The following is a 23027-nucleotide window of genomic DNA, read 5'->3' as shown; positions in this document are numbered from 1 at the left end:
AAGATTCTGATTGAACACATCTGTGGAGTTACTGGGTCCAGACTTCTAAAAAGCTGCTCAAATTTTTTGAAGCCTGGTTTGGGAAACCCTGGTATAAATACTAGTAAAGAGGAGGTTCTGAGTAGGGAGGAGAGAGCTCAAGCCTGGAGCAGCGGGGGAAACCCCAGTGAGCAGAAAGGAATCCTCCTACCTGTTGAGCTCCCTTCCAAGGGCTGTGCTGGTCCAGTCGTGTCTCCTGGAGGCCTGCTGGACAGGAGAAGTACAGATGTCCAGGGCTAGAGTTCTGACTACAACTTGGCCCCACGATTTCTCTCCCCCTTGGATGGAGGGGTAAGCCTGATCTGCCGGAGGTGGAGGTTGATGGAGGAGGGAGGACAGGAGGAACGCCTACATGAGGAGGCAAACCAAAGTGGAAAGGGGGCATGTGAGGAAAAGCTTAAAGGTTAATGCTAGGTATCCAGCACACTGTCAGGACTTACAGACTAAGGGCTGCTAACCAAAAGACTAAGACCGTGTTGTTTTTTTGTTTTAAGGGAAGGAAAGGACCATTTAGAAAGCTCCAGAGGTGACTGAGCTCAGACAAAGCTGAGACTTATCTAGACTCTGTTCTAGAGTGCTCTCTGACCAGTCGTGGGCCTAAGAGACGGGTGTTGCGTCACCACCTGAGTTGGTGAGAAAGCCATCACCTCCAACGGTTTTCAAAATTTGATTTAACAGCAGAGCCCATGACAAATACCTCAAGTAGAACTCTGAAATGAGGAAAACTTAAAAACATAAGAACTGAGCTGCTGTGGTTAAAGTAGGGGTCCCATTTCCACCACCCTAGTCTCCTTCCTTCCTATCACTCTGGAACCATTACCATTCCCCATCCCCACCCTGGCTCCCTAGGATGCCGCTCCATAGAAAGCAGTTTGAAAAACACTGATCCACTTAACCTCCCAACCACTGCCTTCCTAGATTGCTTTCAGGGATAGTTAGGTCATTACTAAACAGAAGTCATCCTTCCTATTGCTGGAAACTTTGATCCTCAGAAAGTTACTCCTTTTATTGAGGTGAGATCTGTCCTTAAAGGTCCACCCACTGTGCCTTGAGTTGCCCTCTGGAAGTACTGCTACATTCTTCCATACAGAAAGTCTTTAAATAATATGCATTAAGAGCAATCTTCTCTTTTCCAGGCAAAAACCCAGCATGTCTCCCCATCGATTCTCATGTGGCATGGTCCAGTTTGTCAATGTCCCTTTTAAAATGAGCCTCCTGAAAGAGAATGTGGCTCCAGACAGGATCTGGCCAAGGCAGAGTACAATGGGCCATTCCTTCCCTTGATCTGGACATTAAACCGCAATTAGTGTGGCATGGGATTACATTAGCTTCCTTGGCAGCCACTCTGTAGTCTGCTCATACCGAATCTACTGTCAGTTAACACCCCTCTGTCTCACGCTAATTGCTGTTAAGTGAATTCTTCCCCAGCCTGTGCTCCTGCAGTTCACATTTCTTAATGGAAGCTCTGGATCTCCGTAATAGTTCATCCTATTGGTTTCAGAGCAGTCATTCAAAATATTATAAAATCTTGCTCCTGTTCTTCAGTGAGCTATTACTGCCCAGCCTCCGCTGCCTTGAATTTTAGCGTTCCTTCTGTACATCTGAAAGTACAAATATACACCACTAACATATATCTGGAGCTTACGAGAGCACTAGAGGCAAGAGCCTTCTTTTTTTTTCAATTAAAAAAATTTTTTAAATTGAAGTATAGTTGACACACAATGTTAAATTAATTTCAGGTGTACAACATAGTGCTATGACAGGTCCATATACTATGCTGCGCTCACCACAAGTGTAGCGACCATCTGTCCCCATACGACTCTAATACAGAACCATTGACTATACTCCCTATGCTGTGCCTTTCATTCCTGTGACTTCTTCATTCCATTAACTAGAAGCCCGTATCTCCCACTCTTCACTCATTTTGCTCATGCCCCCACACCCCTCACCTCTAGGAACCATCAGTTTGTCTTTTATATTTATGGGTCTGTTTCTGCTTTTAGTTTACTTTTTGTTTGTTCCTTTTGGTTTTTTAGATTCCACGTATAAGTGAAATCATATGATATTTGTTTTTGTCTTTCTTATTTCACTTAGCATAATACCCTCGAGGTCTATCCATGTTGTCGCAAATGGCAAGATCGTTCTTTTTTATGGCTAATATTCCATTGTGTATTATGGCTAATATTCCACATCTTCTTTGTCCATTCATCTGTCAGTGGAACGGGGTTGCTTCCATATCTAGGCTATTGTAAATAATGCTGCAATGAACAGAGGGGTGCATGTATCTCTTCAAAGCAGTGTTTCATTTGGGGAGGGGGTAAATACCCAGTAGTGGAATTATTGGACCATATGGTATTTCTATTTTTAATTTTTTGAGAAAACTCTACACTGTTTTCTGCAGTGGCTTTACCAGTTTACATTCCCACCAATAGTGCATGAGGGCAAGAGACATTTATTTATTTATTTATTTATTTATTTATTTATTTTTAAAGATTTTATGTATTTATTTGAGACAGAGAGAATGAGAGAGACAGAGAGCACATGAGAGGGGGGAGGGTCAGAGGGAGAAGCAGACTCCCTGCCAAGCAGGGAGCCCGATGCGGGACTCAATCCCGGGACTCCAGGATCATGACCTGAGCTGAAGGCAGTTGCTTAACCAACGGAGCCACCCAGGAGCCCAAGAGACATTTTTTTAAACTTCCATTTATCGAATACGTACTCCTGGCCAGGTACAGCACTATGCACGCACTACCTTATTTAGGCTTTACGTTGGCCCAGTGAAAACAAGTATACACATATCATTTTACACATGAGGAAATGGAGGGGAAGGGACAAAGATGAAGGTATTCTGTTCTCTGAGGAGTCTTTCTCCTTGGTCATCAGTTTCAGAGACAACTGAGCACGCAGGTTCTCCCGTGCACACAAACCTCATCAGCCTCCCCCTAAGGAGAGGCTTGGCTCAGCTGTGGCTGAAAACTTGGCCCATGGGGAGGGAGAGCAGAGACACTAACCCCTGGTTCCTTTCCCTTAGGGTGACATCTCATTAGCCTTTTGAAGAAGATGAAGTCACACAGAGGAATGGACAAAAATTAGAAACAGTTAGGAAAAGATGAAGTTGGATTTTAAAAACAAAGTTTATTGGGCATAAAAGTGTTATAAAATGTGACTTAGTCATACAGGTGTTTTAGTTACATGATCTTGGAATTTGCATTCGTGGCTTTATCAGGCTGACAGAATTTTCTTTCCTTGTTTTCCTTTCTACATTTTGTAGGAGGGAATGATGATTAAGGGAAGGATTAACCCCATACAGCCCTACCTTAATTTATCTGCACAGCGCTTATAGTCATATAATATTTTTCTTATTTACTTATTTCTCCCCACTGAAATGTGAGCTCCGTGAACGTGGGTTCCTATCTGCCATGTTCTCCTCTCTATCACTATTATCCAGAATAGTGCTTGGCACATATTAGGTGCTTAAAATGAATGAAGCTAAGTACACCACAGAAAACCTAGCATTTTAAAAAGATGATTTAAAAACAATGTAACGGCTGGGCAAGGTTCACCCCAGCATTCACTCTGGATGTAAGTGTAGGCATGTGGCTTACATTTTAAGAAAATATTACTAACATCCTTCCAGTGCCAAGCCAAAGCTGTCTTTTAATAAATTAAAGACACACACACACACACACACACACACGCACTGCCCTCTAATGGTAGTGGGGGCTTTTTGTTTTTAATTTTAGCAGGAATAGTTAAATATCCTAGTTCCCTTAAGATGGAACTATGGCTGTGGGTAATGGCAGAGTCAAGGAGTAGCCGGGGAGGGACTTCAAGACGTACAGTGCATTTGCTATATGTGTTGAAGACAATTCTCCTGGCTACCACCCTTTCCCCAACCTTTCCAGCCAGATTGCTGCCCCCAGCACTCTTATTCTGGAGTCCGACAGGTTAACTTGGCTGTAGGAGGGTAGGCCTGCCCAGAGGCCAAGTCAGGAAGATAGTGACATGGCTTGCTTGCTAGGGCCAGCTGGAACCCAAAGGGGGGTGACTCCTCATATGGCAGTTGTCCTTTATTTGTCTGATTTTTCAACTTGGCCTCTTCCTCTTTTGCCTGTTTCCTGTTCCCGGCTCCTCTCACAGGTGGAAATGTCAAAAGTTGAAAGTTTAAAATATGTCAACCTATTATATCAAAACTATGTCCCCAAAGGTTAAAAAAAATGTTAATCCTTTTATCAGATGGGCTACCAGGTGTCAAAGTATAGTTTAAAAAAATGTAAAAACCCGTAGCTCTCATACCAATATAAAATGAACACATGTCTGAGACTTATTAACTTATTGATGAAGGGGACCAATGAGATGGTAAAACTGGTTCAAAAAATATTTTGAAGAAGTAAGAATTTGTAGGCTTTCACAAAGGAATGTTAGAATAAGATTGCTAGGTTAATGTCCTAGAGGCAAATAAACCTATTGATTACATTCTCTACTGGACAGAAATTTTTTAATTAACGTGTAAATGCACAGTATCTGGGCTTTAATCAAATAGTAAGTAGCCATGTCAAACATAGATACATTATCCTAGAAAATTAGGAATCCTCGGGAAAGCTTTTAAATAATGCTGGCAGTATAATAATGAAAAAGATGCATGGCCCTCATCTTTTCCCTTATTTGTAAGTTTTGGATAATTTTTTAACACAAGTCTTTATATTTTTCATATATATATATTTTATATAACTTAATAACATTTTTAATATAAAGCTTGTATACACTTCTACTGTTAGTCTTTTCCCTGTTTTGGAGTGTTAGTACTTCTCAAGTGGTAAACAGTGGATATGAGAGGGAGACAACATAATCTCCCCAAATTTCTTTTGTTGTAAGTTGATAACTCATTTCAGGGTGAGAGTGTTTGGTATAGAGCAGAGGGAAAAGAGGTCAAGTGAGGGAAGAGATTAAGTTTTGGGTAAAATGAACTTTTGAAGACTACATTAGGATTTTAATGTATCCATTCTATTTTGTGGTTAATTATCAGAAATAATGGATACCTTTGAGTTTCTTGTCAGTGGAGAATGCATCCAATCAGAAATGTGAAGATTATGTAGTACTCACTATCTAAAAACAGGAAAGAAAGACAATGGAATCAACAAATATTTAACAGTACTGATGACAGATGCTTGGCTCTGGTTAAAATTTCCTTTTAAGTATTGAAGCATATGGTTAAAGTCAAGAAGGCAGTCCTAATCGAATTTGCTAATCTAAGAGTTCTTACCAGAAACTCAAAGGCTCCTACACCCCTAATCATACAGTAGGGTGTCCATATTTAGGTTAGGAACAAGGAGCATCGGGATGTCTGGGTGGCTCAGCTGATTAAGCGTCTGCCTTTGGCTTAGGTCATGATCCCAGGGTCCTGGGATCATCGGGCTCCCTGCTCGGCGGGAAGCCTGCTTCTCCTTCTGCCTGCCGCTCCCCCTGCTTGTGCTCTCTCTGACAAATAAATAAAATCTTAAGAAAAAAAAAAAGGAACAAGGAGCATTCATTCAAAGAATATCCTGCCTGTCTTGAACATGTATTACCATTTTTTTGTTTGTTTGCTTCTGGTAGAACAAGAACTTTTTCTGACTTAAAAAAAACAACTAATCTTTTATCACTTTTTTCCTCCATACTTTTTCTCTTCCTTTTTCTACACATCCACTATTAATTCTGTCCTTTTACATTTTCTTCTTTAAATTACTGATGCTGTTGTCCCAAACCATAGTAAGCATTTTATACCTACCCAATGCTTTTAGGATCTGGCTGATTTTCTTCTGCTCTCTGCCTCTCGTCAGTGTTCCCAGGACCTTTCAACATTTGAGCCGTTGCTCCTCCAGAAGGTAATTTCACAAGAGTCCATAACTCCAGGTGTTATATGCTAGGGTTCTGGCTCCATCTTTCTGTGATTCTCTCTGTTCTGCTCTCATTAAATGATTAGTGTTATCCTCAGGCTGCCAACAGTATTTCCAGGTGTCACATCCAGATATAACCATGTCCAGAGAACTAGAGGGGACTTTTCTTTTCTCCAACAAATAGAGAACAATTTTTCCACAAGTCCTTGTAGATCCTCTACACATGTCATTGGCTATTACTGAGTAACACACCCATCTCTAAGCCAATCATAGACAAAGAAATGGGACCACTGGGAATTATTGAGACCAATCAAAATTTGCCTCTGGATCTGTGACTTATGTGGGAGCAGTTATACATAAAGAAATAATATTGGGTCTCTGCAGGCAATGAAGAAGGGGAAAAGGATATTGGGTAGGTAATTCACAGTATCTGCTGTAGTGTGAAATGGTGAACCATTGAGGCAAGGACTTTTATAGCCATAAAAGCTAAAATTTTTGAGCTTGAAGGTGGTTGTTAATTCAGTCATCAACATTCTTACCAATTTGACCACCAGAAGTAATTTTGCTTGTTTTTAGGGGAGAGGAGGTAAGGATGGGGGACATCCTTTTTAGCTTGTAACTCCTAGATTGTAGATTTTCGTTCAACCCCGACATTCTACTTTCTCCATCTATGTTGAACACATCCAACATTACCCTTCCATCTTAACAAAAGTTCTTCTGCTCACCTCTCATTTTCACCCCACTTCCTCACTCTCTCCTCTAGCTCCTCCTTACTATAATTAGGTAGATGGCTCTGCCAGGTTCATTAAGAAGAAGACCTAAATCGTAAACTGCAACTTGCTCCTGCCATCCTAACTGGTCCATATCAGTCTTCTGGCTCTTCCATCTCTTTTAAAGCCAGATGTCCTTTTCAGACCTCCTGGAGAGCTTCCATAGAGTAAGTACTCAAGAATTGTCTTTCAAATGAATGTCTTTATTCCATCCCTTCTCCAGTCTTTTTCAATTTCCATCTCTTATGTGTGTTTAGAGAAGTTTTACACGTATCTTTAACCCTCTTGTTCATTCTTAGAAAAAATGATCTGATGACATTAATTCTATTCTGTTTCCTATTTTTTTTTAAAGATTTTATTTCTGTATTTATTTTAGAGAGAGAGAGTGAGCACTAGTTGGGGAGGAGCAGAGGGGGAGGGGGAGGAAGGGAAAGAATCTTCTGTACACTCCACACTGAATGCTGAGCAAGGAGCCCAAGGCAGGGGAGGGGGACTTGATCTCACAACCCTGAGATCATGACCTGAGCCAAAACCAAGAGTCAGATGCTTAACCAACTGAGCCACCCAGGTGCCCCCCCTATTTTTTAATAGCTTTATTGAGGTAAACCATACATACCTAAATATATATACACCATAAAATTTGCCTGTTTTTAAGTGCAGAGATCAAATATTTTTAGTGAATTTACAGAATTGTGCAAATGTCACGAAATCTGGTTTTAGAGTGTTTCCATCACCCCTATCATCCACTGACCCATGTGCAGTCAATTCCCATTCCTCAGCCTCAGCCTCAGGCAACCACTAGTCTGCTTTCCGTCTCTATAGAGTTGCCTTTTTGGCTTTTTCATATAAATGGATCATATGATACGTAATTTTTTTGTCTGGCTTCTTTCATTTAACATAATGTTTTATTGCTGAACAGTATTCTATCATGTAGATATTACACTTTTGTTTCTTCCCTTGCCAACTGATGGATAATTGAAGTGTTTCCCTTTTTAGGCTGTTATGAACATTCAAGTACATTCTTTGGGTGGACATATGTCTTTATTTTTCTTGCATAGATTCCAGGGGTGGAACTACTGGGTAGTATAGTAAGTTTATGTGTAACTTTTTTTTTTTAAAGATTTTATTTATTTATTTGAGAGAGAGAATGAGAGACAGAGAGCACGAGAAGGGAGAGGGTCAGAGGGAGAAGCAGACCACCTGCTGAGCAGGGAGCCCGATGTGGGACTCAATCCGGGACTCCACGATCATGACCTAGCCGAAGGCAGTCACTTAACCAACTGAGCCACCCAGGCGCCCTTTTTTTTTTTTAAAGATTTCACTTATCCATTTGAGAGAGAGAGAGAGCACAAGCGGGGGCGGGAGGGGGAGAGAGGCAGAGGGAGAGGGAGAAGCAGACTCCCCGCTGAGCAGGGAGCCCAGATGGAGGGCTGATCCCAGGACCGCGAGATCATGACCTGAGCCAAAGGCAGATGCTTAACTGACTGAGCCACCCAGGTGCCCCAGTTTATGTGTAACTTTTTCAGAAACTGCCAAACTGTTTTCTGAAATGGCTCAGTCATTTTATGTTCCCACCAACAATGTTCCAATTTGTCTATATCCTCATTAACATTTCTAATCATCTTTTTTTATTATAGACATTCTAATGGGTGTGAAGTACTATCTCATTATAGTTTTAATTTGCTTTTTTTTTTTTTTTTGAGTAGGCTCCATACCCAATGTGGGGCTTGAACTCACAGCCCTGAGATCAAGAGTCCTATGCTTTACCAACTGAGCCAGCCAGTTGCCCCTGTTAATTTGCATTTCTTTAATGGCTGATGATGTTGAACATTTTTTCAAGTGCTTATGAACAATTTGCATATCTTCTTTGGTGAAATGTCTATGTAAGTCTTTTGTTCATTTTTTTTAAAGATTTTATTTATTTATTGTGTTGGACGCTTAACCGACGGAGCCACCCAGGCATCCATCTTTTGTTCATTTTTAAACTGGGTTCTTTCTTTTATTATTGAGTTGTAAGAGTTGTTGTTGGTTTTTTTTTAAGATATTATTTTTAGGGCCCCTGGGTTAAGTGTCTGCTTTTGGCTCAGGTCATGATCCCGGGGTCCTGGGATCGAGTCTCAGCAGGCTCCCTACTCAGTGGGGAGTCTGCTTCTCCCTCTGCCCCTCTTCCCACTCATTCTCTCAATCTCTCTCTCTCTCACTCAAATAAATAAATAAAATTTAAAATTTTTTTATTTTTTTAAAAAGATTTTATTTATTTATTTAACAGAGAGAGAGACAGCCAGCAAGAGAGGGAACACAAGCAGAGGGAGTGGGAGAGAGAGAAGCAGACTTCCCGCTGAGCAGGGAGCCCTATGCCGGGCTCGATCCCAGGACCCTGGGACCATGACCTGAGCGGAAGGCAGATGCTTAACAACTGAGCCACCCAGGTGCCACAAAAGATTTTATTTTTAAGTAATCTCTACCCTGAGATCAAGAGTTGAATACTCCACTGACTGAGCCAGCCAGGCGTCCCAAATTGTAAGAGTTCTCTCTTTTTTTTTTTTTAAGATTTTATTTATTTATTTGACAGAGAGATAGAGAGAGAGCACAAGTAGGCAGAGAAGCAGGCAGAGGGAGAGGGAGAAGCAGGCTCCCCACAGAGCAGGGAGCCCGATGCAGGGCTCAGTACCAGGACCCTGGGATCATGACCTGAGCCAAAGGCAGCTGCTTAACCAACTGAGCCACCCAGGTGCCCAAGAGTTCTCTTTATATGCTGGATACAAGTGCTTTTTCAGCTATAATCTGTGGATATTTTCTTTCAGTCTGTTTTATGTTCTCAACGTTGTCTTCAGAGTACAAAATTTCTAAATTTTGAGGAAGTCCAATATATAAATTTTTTCCTTTTATAAATCAGGTTTTTGGTGTCAATTCAAAGATCTCTTTGCCTAGACCTAGTGTTATGCACTGAATGGTTTTTTGGTTTTTTTTTTAAAGATTTTATTTATTTATTTGACAGAGAGAGAGACAGCAAGAGAGGGAACACAAGCAGGGGGAGTGGAAGAGGGAGAAGCAGGCTTCCTGCCGAGCAGGGAGCCCAATCCCAGGACCCTGGGATCATGACCTGAGCCGAAGGCAGACGCTTAACCGACTAAGCCACCCAGGCGCCCCTATGCACTGAATGTTTATGTCCTCCCAAAATTTATATGCTGAAGCCCTAAACCCCAAAGTGATGGTATTATAAGGTAGGGCCTTTGGGAGGTAATTAGACTTAGAGGGAGTCGTAAGGGTGGAGCTCTCATGAATGGGATTAGTGCCCTCAAAATGAGTCATGAAAGGGCTGGCTTGCTATGCTCTGCAAGTGGGTAGCTTGCAACATGGAAGAGGTCCTTACCAGAAACCGATCAGGCTGGTATGGTATTTTGTTATAACAGCCTGAAGTGAGACACCAAGGTCATAAAGATTTTCTCCTTTATTTTCTTCTAAAAGCTATATCGTTTTAGCTTTTTTTTTTTTTTTTTTTTTTTCAGTTTTAGCTTTCTCATTTAGGTCTATGATCCTACGTTTTCTTCATAATATCCTGCAATTTCTTTTTCTTTTTTTTTCTTAAGATTTTATTTATTTGTCAGAGAGAGAGAGAGCACAAGCTGGGGGAGTGGCAGGCAGAGGGAGAAGCAGGCTCCTCGCTAAGCAGGGAGCCTGATGAGGGGCTTGATCCCAGGACTCTGGGATCATGACCTGAGCTGAAGGCAGATGTTTAACTGACTGAGCCACCCAGGCATCCCTATCCTGCAATTTCTATCCAATCACTCCCTTTAATCTTCATTCTTGAATATCAACAGCGACCTAGTTGCCAAATCCAATGACCTTTCCTCAATTTTCATCTACTCATTTTGTCAAAACATTAGATAGATGATGAAATAATTACAAAAAAACCTGAGTAAAATAATTGCAAAAGTGCAAGGGAGCAGATCTGGTGAACCTCTCAGGACATAATGTTTAAGGTGACCACTCACAGTACCTTGACCTACAGGGTACTTGATTACACACTTGTTGAATTGGTACTCAATTCTTATGCTGACCCAGGGATTTATATACAATCTTTGTGAAGACTACAGTACATTAAGTACACTAAGAGATCCAAACTGAATTTTATTTCCAGGCTTACATGTGAACAAACCTACGCCTCTCAATGAACCAGAGATCCTTAGGGATCCAACAGACAGAATAACCCAGAGCCAAACCGAACTTTAAGGGCAGGTCTCAAAGTATTGAGTTTCACAGGCTGAGCATGTCTAGTCTAGTCTAGTTCAGTCTAGTCTAGAATCAGACTAGAGCCAGATCTGCTCTAAAGGGTGCAGTAGTGGGGAAAGGGTTAGATTTATCTAACAACTAGGTGAGTTATAATTTGGTTAGATATGGTATTAGGTAAAGAAAGATAAAGCGATGTTTTCTTGTTTTAATAAGGCAAGGTCTTATGCATGTTTACAGACTGTAGAGAATGAGCCAGAAGGGAATGAAGCTGAAAATGAGGAAGAGGCAGAGACAGAGAAAGAATATTGCTGAGGCCAGGTCACAAGAGATGATGGGATCCAGAGTCCTCTAGGGAAGCCAAATTCTCTGCAGAGTTGGAATTGAGTGAAGTTGAGGAGAGAATTTTCCCTTTACTTTTACACTCTGGTATCTGTCTAAATTTTAAGATAATGGGTATTGACTATGTATTCATTTTATAATGGAAAAAATTTGAAAGAGCTCAGAATTTGGTTTAGATAAGATACATAAAAAAAAACCTGTTCAGCTCACATGATCTCCCCCTCCTGCTTTAGTCAGTACCTCTAGCTTATATATGCTAGTTTTCTTGTTTTGCAAAACTATGTTAATATCTCAAAGGCAAAAGTTATGGCTCATTTTGTATCTTACTGTAGCTCTTCATTTAGTGAACACAAGATGTGCCCAATAAACATCAAAAAACACAGATTGGGAAAGTGTGCTACAGATGACATTAATATAATCAAAAGATAGCTATTTTGATACATATGGGAACTTGTATATGATAAAGCATGCACTTTAAAATCATTGAGGGAAATATAGGTAATTCAGTATACAGTAGTGTTGGGAGAGTTCGATGTGCATCTGGGAAAAAGTAAAGTTGGGATTCACATCTTGTATTTTGTACCAAAATAAATTCCTGTGTAGAAAAAATCATGGGATTAAAAAAAAAAAAAAGCTTGGGGTGAGGAATGCCTCTCTAAATATGACAAAAATGCAGAAGCACAGAGAAAAATATTGATCAATTTGATTTGAAAAAAAAATCTGCCTGGAAAAAATATCATAAACAAAGTCAAAACACAAATGAAAAATGTGGAAATATCTGCAACTCATATCACAGACCAAGGACTATTTTCCTTAATAAAGAACTTTTTTTTTTAAAGATTTATTTATTTGACAGAGAGAGAGAGTACAAGCAGGGGGAGTGGCAAGCAGAGGGAGAGGCAGAAGCAGACTCCATGCTGAGCAGGGAGCCCACTGCGGGGCTCGATCTCAGGACCTCGGGATCATGACCCGAGCTAAAGGCAGACACTTAACTGACTGAGCCACCCAAGTGCCCCAATAAAGAACTTTTTACAAATCAGTAAGAAAAAGACCAGTAACACAATAGAAAAATGAGCAAATGATGTGATATAATAAAAAAATTGTTAAGTGTATGAAAATGCTCAATTGCACTCATAATAAAAGAAATTCAAATTAATACAAGATACCATTTTTAAATTATAAAATTGGCAAAGATCAACAAGTTTAAGGACACTGTCTGTTGATGAGCATGTGGGGAAAACAGGTACCCTCATGTACTGCCAACCGTTTATAAAGTTGGTACAACCTTCATTGAAGTACTATGCATTGGTAAAATACATTCCATCTTCATCTCCTACCATTTTTCTCTTGCTCAATCTATATTAGCCACATCTATAGCCTTGCTCTTCCTCAAGTAAGCCAAGCACACTCCACCCCTGGGGGCCCACACACCTACCTTTCTCTACTACTCATGAAATGCATATCGCTTTTTCCTTACCTCCTTCAAGTCTTTACTCAAATGTCCCACCTCTACAGTGAGGCATTCTCTGATCGCTGTCAAAAAAAGTGGCTTCCAAACCCCTCCATTATTCTCTTTTTACCATGTTTTTAATTCCAAGCACTTATCATGTGACATTATTCTATGTATTTATGTTTATTGCCTGTCCTCTCCCACTAGATTGGAAACCTTATAAAGGCAAGGACTTTGTTGTGTATACTGCTACATACCCAGACTCCAGAATAATACAGGCTCAGCATGTAACAGGTGTTCATGGATGAATGAACTTCTTTGAAGGACAAGTTAGCAATATCTATTAAAATTTAGAATAGACATACCCAGCAATTCCCTTCTAGTCATAACTTATAGTTTTACAAATGTGCAAAACAGAGAATGTACGAGGTTATTTGCTGTGACACTGTTTGTAATAGTGAAAGGAAAAACAACATAAGGACAACTTTTAAAATATACCATCTACATCTGTACAATGGAATACTATGTAGATACAGAAGAATCTCTGATCCTGAAAATTTTTTTGCTACCTTTGGCAAATGTACATATGACGCATGACCACTGCAAGCCCTGGTGACACCACTGTAAGAATGATCCCTTTGGTTGATGTTCTGGCCTTGACGTGGTGTTGCGGTCTGGTAGAGCGAGCTCCGGAGGTGTCTGGAGGAATTCCAGTGTTTGCTGCGGTAACCTTATCAGCCCGCCAAGATGGCGATGCAAGTGGCCAAGAGGGCGAATGGGGAACACACCCGAAACTAGAGGAACAGCTTATGTGGTCTATGAAGACATCTTTGATGCCAAGAATGCATGTGATCACCTTTCAGGATTCAATATTTGTAACAGATACCTGGTGGTTTTGTACTATAATGCCAACAGGGCATTTCAGAAGATGGACACAAAAAAGAAGGAAGAGCAGTTGAAGCTTCTCAAGGAGAAATATGGCATCAACACAGATCCACCAAAATAAATGTTCTCTGCATTTTCATTTTAGACTAAAACCCATAAATGACCACCATCACCCTTTTCTTATTTTTAATTAATGCTGAATGTTGTAATTTCTTATTCGAGATTCAAAAGGACCTGCTTGAAACTTTGATACGTGTTAGAATATGTTATGTGAATAAATTTGTAACTTTTTGTAAAAAAAAAAAAAAAGAAGATTGATCCCTTTCATGGGGCTTTTAATGGTAAAGAGAGTAGGGATGGACAGGTAGAAAGAGTGAGTAATTTTTACACTTTTATTTAGTGAGTATTAATCTCCTTGCAGAAAACATAGAATATCTGCCAATTAAACAATATTCTAACAAGAAGAAAGATGTATCTGTACACATATAACCTGGTTCAACAAAGATCTTCTCTTTGTAGATCCAAACTCATGAATAGGCCTAAACTGGCGATGCCTATTATTCATTCATTATGACTAGATTTCCCATTTTACAAACAAACCTCCTTATTTATGGGAAGAGCTTCAGGGTTTCAGAATATCTTTAGTACAGGTTTCCTGATTCCTGGAGCTGCAGAATTCCCCTGCTGTCCATCAAATGACATCCACTTGCAGCTGCAGGGCATTCTGTAGGGCTACTCTCCTACTCTGGAGTTAAAATACATATATATACATATACTCCGGAGTTAAAGACAAAATGCACACAGGATAATCCCCTGGTAACCATACACGCCTTCCAATCTTACCAAACTATAATATGCTTACTGTCCCTCAAATAAAATGTTCTAATCCCTATCTCTATACCACTACCCATCCCCCCCCCCTTTTTTCTCCCAGCTTCTCTCATCTGGAATTCTATATAAACTTCTACCCAAACACCACCATTTTGAGGGCCAGGCAAAGTCCCATCTCTCTACTAAAGGACAAAGTCTTCCCTGACTATTCTAACCCTATGGTCATCTAGGCTCTGACCCTCTTTAACTTTTATTAAGCATCTGGCTCTAATCTTTTTGCTGCCTAATTCTGTTAATTAGCTTTTCACAAGCTTTTGAGTTATCTTCCAATTAGATTGTAAGCTCCTTAAAGGCAGACTCCTATATTCTGGTTTTCGTATCTTCCTCATGCATCTACATAGTAGATACTGTACATGTCCTGGTTTTGAAAAGTAACCTGGTCAATCCAAACTTGACCCAACATGTACATTTAGTGTTCTTTACAGATTTTTCTAGAACCATGTTCATACATCCTTTGTATAGACATGGATTTTCTGCTAGCCCAATCAATTCTTTGAGTTTTTGATATCAGAACTCGTCAGCGGACTCTGTGTCCCAGCCACAAGACTGCAGTTGTTCATCCTGTGGGAACTCAACTTCGATGTCATAAACGAAATTCGGATCATCCTTCTTCTTTTGATTTTTCTCAAAAAGTTCATCCATGATGCTCTTTCGCTTAGCAAGTTCCTTATCATCTAGTTTGTTCAGGTCTTCCTCAGGATCAATTGTTGTTTCCCGTTGAATTTGTTCCATTGTTTCTGCCAAACTCTGCCCCCACAAGTAACCTCGTAAAAAACTGAATAACTTCTCTAGCTGCCTCAGGGACACTTGTTCCAGGTAATTCTTGTGTCGCGGATTATTCTTTAATTGTTCAGCAGCTCTGTTGCAATCTAGGAGGGAAAAATGAAACTATATACCACACACAACAGATACACTGCAAACTACTGAAAGCATTATCTGCTGTGAGAGCCAAGTAGCTAAGTGGCTTTTTCAGAATGAATTATTTTCCAGAACTATTATTCCTTTATATCGAGCTTTGAGTGTGGTGGGGGGAGGAGGGTGCATTTTTTATTTCCTTAACTTAAAATCACTTTGAGGAGATGTTAAACACTTGCAACTGGAGAAAACATTTGAGATGAAAAGGATTTATTAGTTTTAGATATTAGCACTGGTACTAAGAAAAAATCAAGACTACAAATAAAAAACACATTTGGAGGGAGAGAAGGGATTCAGTATGATTGAATAATGCTATCTCATTTAACCCATATTACAATTCTGAAAGGGTGGGATTATCAATTTCCATTTACAGATCAGGAAATTGAAGCTCACTGACAATAAGTAATTTAGCTGGGGCTCACCTATCTACCCTGATAGTCATGATTTGAACCTAGGACTGTCTAACTCTGAAGGCCATGCCGCTCTGTTATGAGACTGAAATCATTCTTACTAAGTGATTTAGAGAACATTTAAGATAGGAGGCAAGATAAAACATGAGGTACCTGAAAACTTCGAAAAGTTTCGGACTGGCATGATGCGTTGGCGACTTTTCCCCTTCATTTCATTCTCATAGATTAAGATAATAGCTGGAGGCTGGAACCTAATTCCACATTTCTTGGCAGTGCACATCATTCTCACATACACTTCAGGGTAAATCAGAGGAAATCTGATGAAAATGTGTTAGTCACATAATAACTTCCTGCTAAAGGGGAAAAAAAATATGTGTTGGATAAATCACACTCCCCAGTACCCCTCCTCCCCAGCAGATCTGGCTCTAGTCCAGTTCTAGAGTTGCATGCTCAGCCTGTCAATTTCAATACTTTGAGACCTACCCTGAAAGTTCAGTTTGGCCCTGAGGTTATCCTTAGTTGTTGGATCCCTGGTTCATTGAGGCGTGTAGGTTTGTTCACACATGAGCCTGGAAATGCAGTTCAGTCTGGACCTCTTGGTGTACTGCACTCTTAACCAAAGATATGTATACGAACCCCTAAGTCAGCCCAAGAATCAACTTAGAGGATCTTTTTAATTTATCAATTAAACAAGTATGTACACGTACCCTCTATGGCAAGATACTATGATTTTTTAACCTTAAACATTATGTCCTGAGAGGTTCACCAGACCACATCTGTCTCCTCTGCACATTCCCAATCATTTTACTCATCAGGTTTTTTATGATTACTTATTGAATCATTTATCTTCCCTTCTATTCTATATGCTGCAGGAGGGCAGGGAACATATCCATTGTTCACCAGAATTTCTCAGCAAAATACCATACATACTTGTTTAATGTACTAGGGGTGCCTGGGTGGCTCAGTCAGTTGAGGGGCCAACTCTTGGTTTGGCTCAGGTCATGATCTCAGGGTGAGCCCGAGCCCCGCACTGGGCTCTGCACTCAGCAAGGAGTCTGCTTCTCTCCCTCTCCCCCTCCCCTCACTTGCACACACACTCACTCTCTCTCTAATAAATAAATAAATACAATCTTTAAAAAAAATTTAATTTAATGTACTAATATAAGATACAGCCCCTGTATATCCTTTAAGTGTTTATAGTCTATAAGTCTGATAAAAAATGCAGACCCGGTACAGATTCAACCTCTACATATACAAGGCAATAAAGTTTACATGGTTTTTATTTCAACTTATTTGTCTCACTATGTTTTCTCAGTTACAAGAAACAGCGCTATTTTGCAGTTAACACTTTCTATTCCCTCTTCCTGGTGCCTAATGCCATAATACACTTAATTATAGGGATTGCTTTAGATAGGACTATGATATTCTCAGGAAGATTTGCAAATGTCAAGGAACCGAGAGGTAAAGCAGCATAGGGTGATGATACCGTCATAAACTTTATTCTGCTAGAGAATCACCATAGGAACATAGTACTTTGGAGAAGATTGGGGGTAGCATGGGGGAGGAGGAGGAGGAAACATATAAAATGATTACCCTTGATTCTTTCTTTTTTTCCTACACATATAGTTTTCTAGTATAGTATTTTTTATATTATACATCTATTTCCTGCCTTGTAAATTTAACAACTTACGTGATTTTGTCCTTAGATACTTTACTAAAATGCACATTTTTATGACTGTCAAGTGTTTTGTCCTATGGATATACCATTACCTATACTATTCACTCCTTATTGTTGGACGTCAGAATTTTTACTTTTAAGAAATTAATCAGAGGGTCACGTGGATGGCTCAGTCGGTTAAGCATCAGCCTTCCACTCAGGTCATAATCCCAGGGTCCTGGGATCCAGCCCTGAATCAGGCTCCCTGCTCAGCGGGGAGCCTGCTTCTCTTTCTCCCTCTGCCTGCCTCTCTGCCTACTTGTGCTTTCTCTCTCTGTCAAATAAATGGATGAAATCTTAAAAAAAAAAAAAAAGAAAGAAAGAAATTAATAATAAAGAACTGCCTTTTCAAATTACTGTGCTCTGATCTGATGCAAACGATCCCACCCCATCCCCTTCTACAAATACTACTCCCAGTTCACGTCATTAAAATCTGGTCTGTTAGTAAGCTTTCTAGGAGATCCTACCGAGCACAATATAAATTCCACGCACTCAAGCAAATAAATGGCTGTATTCATGACTGATGTACGCAATTGATAACAATGTCGCTTTTTTGACTAGAGTCTTTTTAAAATTTAACTTTTGGGGGCGCCTGGGTGGCTCAGTCGGTTAAGTGTCTGCCTCCGCTCTGGGATCGAACCCCGCATCGGGCTCCCTGCTCGGCAGGAAGCCTGCTTCTCCCTCTCCCACTCCTCCTGCTTGTGTTCCCTCTCTCGCTGTCTCTCTCTGTCAAATAAATAAATAAAATCTTTTAAAAAATTTAACTTTTATTTGTACTAAAGTAATTTTATATTGTTTAAAATGTAAAATAATTCTGATGATTTTAACAAAAAACTGTTGTCCTCTGCCTTTCCTCTCTTCATAGGCAACCAGTTTCAATTCTTTTAAGTGTTTCTTCCAAAATCTACCTCCGTATTTTTTTTTTATTTTTAGATTTTATTTACTTATTTGACAGAGAAACAGCGAGAGCAGGAACACAAGCAGGGGGAGTGGGAGAGGGAGAAGCAGGCTTCCCGCTGAGCAGGGAGCCGGATGCGGGGCTCGATGCGGGGCTCCATCCCAGGACCCTGAGATCATGACCTGAGCGGAAGGCAGACGCTTAACGACTGAGCCACCCAGGCGCCCCTATCTCCATATTTCTTAATTTCATGCTTATACTGCTATTTTCAGTTTTCGATAGTACAGTCTGACATCTTTCTTCTTGCAGACACCGGTCCTAGCTTCAATCTGCACCTGGGCCTACTTACAGATTCAATTTAATTCATGAAGACAGACGATACATTGACCTAACTCTTCCTTCTAGGAATTAATACTTTTCTCCCCAGGAATCAATGACTGCCATAATCTTGCTAAACATCCCCTGCAGCCCCTAAAAGTGTATAGATTTTGCCAACAGAGAGACGATCCTCTCCCTAACTCTCGTCCCCGCTACTGCAAGACTGACTTTCTTACCCTTAAAGAAATACAGAAAGTGCATCTTCTGCAGGGGATGGTCTTAAAACCGCCGTGAGGGGTTTGTTTCCACCCAACTGTAGTGCACAGCGGAGCACTTAATTCGACTTTGAGGCCAGGCGGAGCCTGCTGCTGTAGGAAGAGGAGACAGCCATAAACCCGCAGACTTGACTGTAGGGTGAATTTCCCCGCAGAAAGGCCGTATCCGCAAGTACCTGGAAGTGGAGGTGGAGATAGGGAGCTCCCCGATACGGCTCGCAGGACTGCGCGGGGGTCTAGGTCTGGATGGGAGTCCAGGGAATCGTTCCCACAGCAACAGCCCTGGCGTAAGTCACGGCGCGTGCGCCGCTCCTTGCCCCGCCCCCCGACCCGACGGCGAGGGGCGGGGCGGCGAGGGAGCCACTAAGGTTGTCGCCTCCCGCAACGCCGGAAGCGTCGGGGGATTAGAGCTGCGGGAAGCCGGGGAACGGCAGGACCGCAGGCGCACGTACTGTCTTCCGTCACGGTCACTACCTCCGTGGCAGCACGCTCTAGGAGCGGCATAAGGCGTGCGCAGTCTCCCCAGTCCGCATTTCGTCCCCGCGCGCTCCTCTGGGGCCGCGTTCTCCAGCGTCCTGGCTCCCAGGGCCGTGGGCGTCCGAGCGGTGGCCTGGCTGCTCCTGTGGGAGGCGGCTGGACTCACCAGCACACCAGGCACGGCCTTCGCCGCCGCCCCCATCGATGCTGGTAAAGGGAGGGGCGGGGGGGCCGGTGGGTCGGGGGCAGTCAGGACTTTTCCATCCTCCGAGCTTTGCAAGGTTTGGTACTTCTCCGGACCTCGGTGCGCGGACGTAGAACCTGCTGGGTGACCTGGAGGAGGTTAAAAGCAGAGGCCACGTGCTTCCCACCCTTCCCACCCCACAGGCACTGCTCAGAGGCTTCTCTTGGGTCTCTGGAGAGTCTGGCTTTGTCGTTCAGAGGTAGTACTGGCCGTACTATTACTAAAATATCGTGAATGAAGTACGGCGGTCAAGTGTCTTGGGATGCATGAAGCTTGGGACCCCCGAGGGGACCAGCAAGGCCACAGTGCCCTGTGGGGTGTGAGAATTCCAGTCCAGAATCTCTAGAGACACTGACGGGGTAATGGCGTGGGAAGGGGAGGACAACTGGTTTTGCTTTACAAACTTTTTGTAATAGACTGGATTGGGCTGGAGCTTCTCTTACGACTACGGGCTGGGCAAGCGAGTTGATTCATTTCTTTGGGCCCGAGTTGGTGGGCCGCAGTGCTGTGGATCCAGCGCTGAGCTAAATACGGCCCCAACCCTTGTGGAGCTTGCAGAGTAGTGGGGAAGTGCCGTAGTAATTACAATAAGGAAAGTCAGTACAAATTAGGTAAGTTCCTCCATCTGTAAAGTGAGGATATTAGGCTAGTGTCAGTCACAGCTTTTGTGTCTTCACATATTAGGTTTCCAAATTTATTTGAAGTATTAATGAAGCCAGAATGAATTTTTAAACAACTGGACTTGGTGATCTCTAAAGACTCTTCCAGCCCTGGTATTTTATGATTAAAAAGAGGTCAGTTTCCAGAGCCAGTTCAGGCCACAGTAATCAAAGTAATATTTAAGAGGAAAAATCTTGAAGGTCATTCAGATGCAACCAATTCATTTTGAAAATGGTATTTTTGCTTTAAAAATCATAAACAATCTATTTGCTATACTGTTTGTAAATTACTTCCTACCATCCCAAGATGAATATGATTTACTGTTCTGTAGTGTATATCCCAATAGAATTTAAGCCTATTAATCTGACCTTTTTTTCCTAGTTTAACTTATAGGTAGATATAAATCCTTACTCTCCACCCCTATTAAAATTAAACATAATGGAACATCTAGATTTGTAAAAAAGATACCCAAAGTTATTTTTTGGAAATGATTATATATGGTTCTCTGAAGCAAATGATGATTTTTTAAAATAGGAAAGTGGAAATATCTTAGGCTTTAAAACTCTGGCAAATCTTGCTTCTAATCAGTAACTTACTTAGTGGTATGGCCTAGAACCAGTTAAAACTGTTTATTACAGAGTTTCCTCCTGTGTGCAAATGGCAGTAATTTTGCCTGCCTGTTTTGCTAGGTTGTGAAAGTTAAAACATGTGAAATCCCCAAGTAGAGGATTTGTCATATGGATATCATTTAATAAATATTATTTTTCCATACTTTTTTCCTTCCCTTGTATATTTCAGTATTTTCATTTTCATATTTTTCATGCATCTTTTCAGGAATAAATCTAATAGACTTAGCAATACACAATAATATATGGTTTTCTTTGTGTTTGCTCTAATGTTCTTTCCATACACTTCCAGCTTTTGAAAATGGAGTAAAGTTCCATAGCAAGGTACCTGGCAGAGTTGATGGTCATCAGTAACTGAATTATTTATTTATTTATTTATCCATCCATCCATTTATTTATTTATTTATTTTTATTTATTTATTTTTATCTATTTATTTATTTTTAGTTAGAGAAAATCTTAGGCAGGCTCCACACCCAGCACAGAGCCTGAGATCATGACCTGATCTGAAATCAAGAGTCACACGTTTAACTGACTGAGCCACCCAGGTGCCCCTGAATTTTTAATTTTATGATGCTGACATCGAGTAATAGTTTTAATATCTGACTTCTGCATGGTGTCAGTACAGTGAGATTTGGGGTTATTCTACGTTTATAAAGGAACCCTTTGAATCTTTCACAAGCCTCAGGTTTTTGTTTCTGTTTTAAACTTTCCCAACAGCTCCACAAGGTATAAATGTACCATCTTCTCAGTTTTGTAGGCATGGGTGGTAGAATACAGAAGTTGGCAGTACGTATCTGAAACACGGTTTCAGTGAACCAGGATTAAAACTTGAGTTTTCCTGGCTCTTTAGCCATTCTGTTCCTTTTGGTGTCCTGGGATCATCTGAATAAAATAGTATTAATGACAAACACATAGAGCTCTTACTATGTGGTAAGCCCTGTTCTGCATGCTTCTACATGTATTAAATTCTCATGACAAATACTAGAGAGATAAACTATCTTGTCCAAAGTCACATAGCTTTAAGGGACAGACTCAGATTTGAAACTAGGCAATTTAACACCAAAGTCAATGTTCTTAATGCCTATGCTTTATTAGAAGTAGCTTTTTAGATAGCTCAAATTGTTTAAGTTTTAAAAGCTTTTGTTTTGTTTATAGGTTGGTTAGATTTTCCAGGCAAGTAAAGCCTATTCAAACAATTTTCTAATTATTTAAGTATTCTTTCACTGAGTGCTTATTTTATTTTAAGAAATCTTCTGGTTCTTATAGGCATAAGGGCCACTTGTTCAGAAATTATTTTGAGGCAAGAAGTTTTGAAAGACGGTTTCCATAGGTAAGTTGCCCACTGACTTTTACTTATGTCAAAGTACTGTTTCGTATAATTTAGAGCAAAAAATCAATAGCTGGAAAATGGATAAACTGAAAATTGCTTGCCTTCTTACAAGTTATAAGTGACAGATTTATCATCTGTGGTTCACAGTTTGAAATAATGATCAAAATAACAGTAGAGGGGGGTGCCTGGGTGGCTCAGTAGGTTAAGTGTCTGCCTTCGGCTCAGGTCATGATCTCAGGGTCCTGGGATGAGTCCTGTGTTGGGCTCCCTACTCAGCCGGGAGTCTGCTTCTCCCTCTGCTTGCCATTCTCCTTGCTTGCTCACGCACTCTCTCTGTCAAATAAATTATTAAAAATAAATACAGGGCGCCTGGGTGGCTCAGTTGGTTAAGTGACTGCCTTCGGCTCAGGTCATGATCCTGGAGTCCCGGGATCGAGTCCCGCATCGGGCTCCCTGCTCGGCAGGGAGTCTGCTTCTCCCTCTGACCCTCCCCCTCTCATGCTCTCTCTCTCTCATTCTTGCTCTCAAATAAATAAATAAAATCTTAAAAAATAAATAAATAAATACAATAACAGAGAAGAGGAGAAAACAAATGTGTATTATTTACCATGCATGTGTATTTTTTTAAAGATTTTATTTATTTTTGCGAGAGAGAGCGTGTGCGCATGAGCAC

The 23027-nt window shown here is 40.9% G+C and overlaps 2 protein-coding genes across 10 annotated transcripts in view; one reads left to right on the top strand and one right to left on the bottom strand.

Moving 5' to 3' along the window:
- Nucleotides 1-14706: 14706 nt before the first annotated feature.
- CEP19 (centrosomal protein 19) lies at nt 14707-19322 on the bottom strand. Of its 9 annotated transcripts, none has more exons than XM_034999893.1 (4): nt 19193-19294; nt 18978-19109; nt 15962-16102; nt 14991-15352 (listed from the first exon to the last, which is right to left on the bottom strand). In XM_034999893.1, the coding sequence occupies exons 2-4, from the start codon at nt 19000-19002 to the stop codon at nt 14991-14993; spliced, it is 528 nt and encodes a 175-aa protein (XP_034855784.1). In that variant the 5' UTR covers nt 19003-19109; nt 19193-19294. The 9 variants fall into 9 exon arrangements, with proteins under 9 accessions (XP_034855783.1, XP_034855784.1, XP_034855785.1 ...); XM_034999894.1 differs by having other exon boundaries at nt 18978-19106; nt 19193-19280; XM_034999892.1 differs by having other exon boundaries at nt 14707-15352; nt 18978-19321.
- PIGX (phosphatidylinositol glycan anchor biosynthesis class X) overlaps nt 19015-23027 on the top strand; it is a 37229-nt gene continuing 33216 nt past the window's right edge. Inside the window, exons 1-4 of the mRNA XM_034990756.1 lie at nt 19015-19031; nt 19172-19188; nt 19524-19703; nt 22291-22354. Of these exons, the coding sequence (XP_034846647.1) occupies nt 19015-19031; nt 19172-19188; nt 19524-19703; nt 22291-22354 (278 nt within the window). The remainder of the gene's footprint in view (nt 19032-19171; nt 19189-19523; nt 19704-22290; nt 22355-23027) is intronic.

The sequence above is a fragment of the Mirounga leonina genome, unplaced genomic scaffold (assembly GCF_011800145.1).
Source record: "Mirounga leonina isolate KUSES-001 unplaced genomic scaffold, KU_Mleo_1.0 Mir_115, whole genome shotgun sequence".
In the NCBI taxonomy this organism is placed as follows: domain Eukaryota; kingdom Metazoa; phylum Chordata; class Mammalia; order Carnivora; family Phocidae; genus Mirounga; species Mirounga leonina.
Note: the sequence above shows the minus strand (reverse complement) of the source record. Positions and strands in the feature narration are given on the sequence as shown.